At 40.1% G+C, this 6,341-nt stretch overlaps 1 protein-coding gene across 2 annotated transcripts in view; it reads right to left on the reverse strand.

Annotated features, from left to right (window-relative positions):
• Positions 1-711: 711 nt before the first annotated feature.
• Positions 712-6,341, reverse strand: part of FGB (fibrinogen beta chain) — a 7,639-nt gene continuing 2,009 nt past the window's right edge. For both annotated transcript variants that reach the window (XM_010184109.1, XM_010184108.1), the window contains exons 3-8: positions 4,981-5,164; positions 3,973-4,200; positions 3,254-3,367; positions 2,604-2,726; positions 2,130-2,415; positions 712-1,207 (exon numbers count right to left, since the gene is read on the reverse strand). In XM_010184109.1, coding sequence (XP_010182411.1) covers positions 979-1,207; positions 2,130-2,415; positions 2,604-2,726; positions 3,254-3,367; positions 3,973-4,200; positions 4,981-5,164 — 1,164 coding nt within the window. In that variant the 3' untranslated portion in view covers positions 712-978. The remainder of the gene's footprint in view (positions 1,208-2,129; positions 2,416-2,603; positions 2,727-3,253; positions 3,368-3,972; positions 4,201-4,980; positions 5,165-6,341) is intronic.

Genomic DNA, 6,341 nt, shown 5'->3' on the forward strand with positions numbered 1-6,341 from the left:
GGAACAGGCTGCTCAGAGAGATTGTGGAGTCAAAACAAAAAAAAATGGGGGGTGACTTCTTAACCCCCTGCTTTGCCATGTGCATCTCCTCCAGCACATCCAGCTTGACATTACCCTCTTTCCTCAAGCATCATCAAAGGTGGTGAGGCCCTGGCCCAGGTTGCCCAGAGAAGTTGTGGATGCCCCCTCCCTGGAAGTGCCCAAGGCCAGGTTGGACGGGGCTTTGAGCAGCCTGGGCTGGTGGAGGTGTCCCTGTCCATGGCAAGGGCTGGACTGGATGAGCTTTAAGATCCCTTCCAACCCAAACCATTCTATGATTCTATGATTCTGTAATGTGGGATGCGGAAGGGATACAAGGCACAGTATGTGAGCCAGGTGCCAGGAAAGGGTATATTTTATCCAGAATGCAGGATTTGAACTAAGTGACTGGTGACCTACCCATTTGTAAGATACTATCTTTTAGCTTTATTCCTTCTCATTACACAGATAGTTACTGTAGCTTTATGATATAAAACAGAATTATCATCTCTGATTTGGTGGAATGTGTTTGCTTCTCCCCAGATAATGCATAAACACTTAGGAATCATGTGAAGAGAACTTTAGTTTTAGGGCTTTATTTAATGTTTAGAAAACATTTAAAAATAATCCACTCCCTCTTCAAACGTGGTATAGAAGTCCTTTGTAAAGGATTGGAACAAGTTGTTTGGTTTTTTGGTTTTGGTTTTATCAGCGTTATTCTAAATTAGCTACTTCTATCTTGTGAGCAAATGAAAAATGGAACAAAATACTCTTGTTAGTTATTTTCATCAGTCAGATTTTGATTTAGAGTTGACATAGCTTTTCACTTCGGGACACAATACCCTTGTACATACATATTTGGTTATCATATGTAAAGACAAGGCTGAATATCATCCCTAAAATGATAACACTGTACAAATATTAAAAGAAGATCCCTAATTCTGTACATTTTGGTAATGGTTACTGTGGAAAGTATGGCCTGATTTTCATGCTCATCTTCTTCATAGAATACCACGATCCTTTCCAGTTCATCCATACAACACCATCATCTGTACCATGTTTTGCCATATCCCAGCTGTAGATCCCTCCCCAGTAGTATCTGCCGTTGGGATTGGCTGAGTGGCAGCGGTTGTACCACCATCCACCACCATCTTCTTTGGAGCATTGTTTTCTTGGATCTGCAGTTAACCTGATGAGGGAAAAGGAAGTGTTAAGTGTGACAGATGAGCTGTAAGCAGATCAACAAGGTACCTACACCTGCCCCTGTACTGAAATGTTTCAACCATAATAAACATTTAAAATCCTCTCTGAACTTTCTGTGAAAGAATGACCATCACAAGTGTGTGCTACACAGAGCACTGGGAAGGTGAAGCAGCTAAGAAAAACAAGTCCAATTTTAGCTGCATCGCTTTGAAAATGTCATTTTAGTTCCTGATTGAAAACTGCAGTTACTTGCAGTTCATAATGATAATTGCAATAACAATGCAATTTAAAGATATGAACCCATGAGAAATTCATGTCTTCCTCAATCTAAACAATTCCTTTATTCACGGATATGTAATCAGGTATTAAGATAAAATTATAGCACAATGTTTACAGACACAGAGAAAAATTATGTATTTTAGAATTGAGCTCTTGTCTTCTGTGTAGGCAAAACTCTGATTTTTAAATAGGATGTGCTACCTGTCTCTTGTCAGGACGTGTTACTGGAGTGAGTATCAATGTTCCTATTCAAGCAAGACAGTGTCCTCTGCACTGCCACCATCAGTCTCTGGCAATGAATATACTGCATCCATATTTGTTGATTTCTCTATAGTAACGTCGTTCATGGAATCAATAAAATGAAGTGTGCTTCATTCTTACTTTGCTGTAGAGCAGCACTGACATACAGTTTTACTTGCCCTTGGCTATGTCAATTCTGCCTTTTGCTACCCCAAGGAAACCACATGGACATTTGGCTTGTAACTTGCACGGAGAAAACATATTTTAAGACACTATGAACTGCTGTGAAAACTAACAGCAAAACAGATAAATATTCTATATTCAGCTCTGTCTTAAGAAGTGCCATATAGCCTGATAATTTTTTTTAAATGTCTAATGCAAGTACGTACCATCCATCATTGTCTCTGTCATAAGTACTGAAGAACATGCCGTTGTGAATTGTCATTGTCCTGTTTTCTCCATGCACCTGTGAAGCTCCTTCCATTAGCGCATTGCCTGCAGTGCCTTTGTAGTTGCTAACTGAAAGCTGATACTTGTTCCCTTCATTCTGTATGGTGAAACCTCCATAATGAGCTGATACTTTATCACCATTCCAGTCCTCCATTTCAATTAAAACTTCAGTAGGCCCTATTTTGGTAAGCTGGCTGATCTTGTCATTTCCAAGCCAATATTCACCTGAGAAGCAACAAGTGAGAGCTCTGTGAAATAGACTTCATAATATACTTCAAGGCAACTTTCTGATTTGCCTATAGGACTGTCAAAGTGGATTAGTTAATTTATAAAAAAACCCAAAGAGCTTCAAGAAATATGAGAAAATAGTTTCAGTAAGAAGAGCTCTTCATGTTTCATGCTCAGCATTTTACCTGGCGTATCACAGTAGTTCTTCCCTCCACTCTTCGCCACATTTCCAAACCCTTTTTTATATTGATCCCATACTCTTCCAAAATTAACGCTGCCATCCTGGCGGTTCTGAATCAAAGTCCAGCCTGCAGGAGCAACAGCATTTAGATTAAGTTGCCATTAAGAAAGGAGCATGAAATGTTAAGATGCAGCCCTGTTATCTTCATCTCAACATAAGGGGAGCATATGGCTTCCTTGCAGCAGGTCTGAGTTTTCACTGCTTATGAGCTCAGCTTTGCCATTTTCATTCACACTCAAGTAGCGCCTTGCTTCATAAGGAAAGGTGAAGAACGTGAAGGACTGCCCTGGTTTTTAGCTCATAGTAGCAGGCCCTCCTTGCCTGCCCACTTATACATTGTCCATTCTAGTCATAGTAGGATATGATTTTATTTACCAACCCCACTTGAGCAACGTATATCAATTTTCATTGTAGAAGTATCCTACTGTGCATCTGACCAACAAGACTCTTCTGAATGAGTCAATCAGACTTAATTCCTTAGTTATTACAGAAATTGTAACTCCACATTAGCCTGAATGAACTGCAAATTACTAATTATTTTTTGTAGCTTCCATATTAATTAGTACTTTAACAACACAGTTACATCACACTAACCTCCATTATCCGTTTCCATGTCACAGTATACTCTGTATGGTCTGGTGAAAGCATCTGGCTGGATGAGGTACATTTCAGAAGTCTCGCCTCCTTTTCTGATGATATCCTCACATTCTGCAAGAATAAACCAGAGAAACTGTTACTGAAAGAGCTCCGAACTTCTTCAACAATCTTTTTATCCTTCAGTTTGCTGATTGTAAGGGGGAAATTTTAAATATATATATAATTCTACTTTCATTTTTATTTCTATGAAAGAACATGTAAAAGAATCAGGGAAGAAAGAACAGTGCACTTGCATTGTTCTACTTTTCCAGATAGGGATTTCTAGAAGTTCAACCTGAGTGATGGAAGACACTATATTTTCCAATTACTTTTTGAGTTAGACAAGCTTGTGAAAGAAGAGCCTTTCTTGACTGAAAAAATCAAGGGTAGAACTATGATAGTCACAAATGCATCACCTCCATCCTACAAAGACACTGGTGCACGTGTTTCTTTAAAATGCTACTGGTCACTGATGAAGACTAATATTGGCTAAGAGGATTTTTGTTCTGACCAATACAGGCATCCATAAAGGATTTTTTTCATTTAGGACCACTTTTCATCTTTTCTGCTACCCTAATCAATGACACAGGCTTCAGAGGAACATTCACAGCAATTGAACAAAGCATCTATCAATTTGCACAGTGCTATAAATAGGAGAAGAGATGTTAAATTAGTACCTTTGCCTGAAACCACTGGAATATTACAGGAGACAGAACATGGGGAACTGCAGTAGTCCACCTGGTTTGCAATGGCTTTTTCCAGGTTTTGTATCTTTTTGTGTAAAGAATCCACAACTGCACGGAGGACCCTGAGGCTAGATGGGATGTTATTGTCCAGATTATCCTTTATATAATTAAATTGCAATTCCACTTCTGAGTTGTACTGAGAAAATATGTCATCGTTGTCTAGAAGAGCAAAGGGATGAAAAGCAGATTAGTTTTCAACATGTTTCCAGTCATGAAATAATGAAGAGCAACCTGTAAGCACAATTTGAGAAGCCATTTCTTTCCTGAGTGCGGAGGAAGGATGTGCATTTGTTTCACTTACCTTTCCACCATGTGCAAAACCTATGCAGAGATTTTTGGGAAAATAGTACACATGTATTGTTATTAATGTTATTTCTTTGCTAGCTAGTAGATTTATCAGTGGTGCTATATTCTGTCTTCTTTCCGGGGACACACAGTGCCAAGCCAGAAGCTCAGCATAAAGGGCTTGGATGGACACAGGAAAGCAGGTAAGGGGAAAACACATTGACCATTACATTTAGAGGCTTCATATGAGTCTTGCCTTAGTATGAGATCTGTTCCTTTGCCTCTCTCAAGTTTGGTTGGTTGGGTTTTTTTTAAGATTTAAGATGACAAGGTCATGGAACCCTACTTTGCTAGATATTCTACTGTATTTTTAATCTTTTAAGAAGTCCCACTAACAAGGAACAGTAGCAATGCTACTCGGACTGCACTACTGTTTTCACCAATAATTCAGAGAAGATCTGTTCTTTTGCCTCTCTCAAGTTTGTTTGGTTGGGGTTTTTTTTAAGATTTAAAATGACAAGGTCATGGAACCCTACTTTGCTAGATATTCTACTGTATTTTTAATCTTTTAAGAAGTCCCACTAACAAGGAACAGTAGCAATGCTACTCGGACTGCACTACTGTTTTCACCAATAATTCAGAGAAATAGCATACCTTTTCTTTGCTTGTGCCTCTTTGTCAGTTTGTCGTCTAGAACAGTCACGTATTCATAGAAAGTTGTAGAGGTTTCAGACAGTTTGCTCACTTTGTCCTTTAGATCACGAACAACTGGTTTCACATTCTTTTCCTGTTTTAGCAGTGTAGTTTGCAGCTCACATCCAGTTGGACACAGCACACCCTTAAAAAACAAAAAGGGAGGTGAATAGAAGTCAAGGAGCTTCTGATGCCATCAGTGAATAACCATTCCTTTGAGCACACTGAGTAGTTAGTAATGTGAGAGCAGATACTTAAGCATCTAGATAAGGAATCAAGACTTTAAACTTTTATGCAGAAGCTGTAGTCTGAAAGGTAGGAAGGTGTCCTTTAAGCCCCCTGGAGGACTTTTTTGTTGAAGCTCTTGGGAAAAGCCCTCTCTTATCACCCTTTTTGGGTCCATGATCACTCTTCTGCACTGTTCACTTTTCACTTTTCTGGACTGTTAAATGTCCATGGTGTTAAGCTATCTGAACTATGATTAAAGCCTGTCAGGAACTACCTGGTGCTTGTGCATGTTTATATCTATTCCTTTCCTTTTTCACTCAGAGAATCAACCATGTCCTCTACACCTTGTTGTATGCATCTCTCATATGAAATGACCAAGTGCACTTCATTAAAAAAAGGATCATGTCAAGAAGCTGAGCAGCATTGCTTCTGCAACAAGCACTGCACTGTCAAGAAAAAGAGTGTTTTAAAAAAGGTGGGAGATTCTGAAGTCCTGTGGGAACTAAAATACCCAGGAAGTAGTGGTACTCTACCACAATCATTTTAAGGCAGACATGGGAGATCATTTTTTTTGGTCCCTAGGGTTCCTTGAGATTATCTGAAATTCAAGCTGGTGCTTTTGCAGGGCTTTTTTTCTGTCCTCAATAGTTACCTATGCAAAGTCACGGAGAATCACAGAATCACAGAATCTCAGGAGTAGGAAGGGACCTTGAAAGCTCATCTAGTCCAACCCCTCTGCCAGAGCAGGATCACCTAAACTAGGTCACACAGGAACGCGTCCAGGTTGGCCTTGAATGTGTCCAGAGAAGGAGACTCCACAACCTCTCTGGGCAGCCTGGGCCAGTGCTCTGTCACCCTCACAGTAAAAAAGTTTTTCCGCGTGTTCGCATGGAACCTCCTATGTTCCAGCTTGCTCCCATTGCCCCTTGTCCTGTCATTGGACATCACAGAGCAGAGCCTGGCAGAGAAAGCGCAGGCTAACTCACAAACACTTCCTTCCCTTATTTACGGTTCAAATCTCATCTCCCCATCTTCGCTGCAGGCTGTCTGACTCTGTGACTACTCCCATGGGCTCTTCCTTACGCAGAACCCCC

Source organism: Mesitornis unicolor, unplaced genomic scaffold, assembly GCF_000695765.1.
Source record: "Mesitornis unicolor isolate BGI_N332 unplaced genomic scaffold, ASM69576v1 scaffold6115, whole genome shotgun sequence".
Lineage (NCBI taxonomy): Eukaryota > Metazoa > Chordata > Aves > Mesitornithiformes > Mesitornithidae > Mesitornis > Mesitornis unicolor.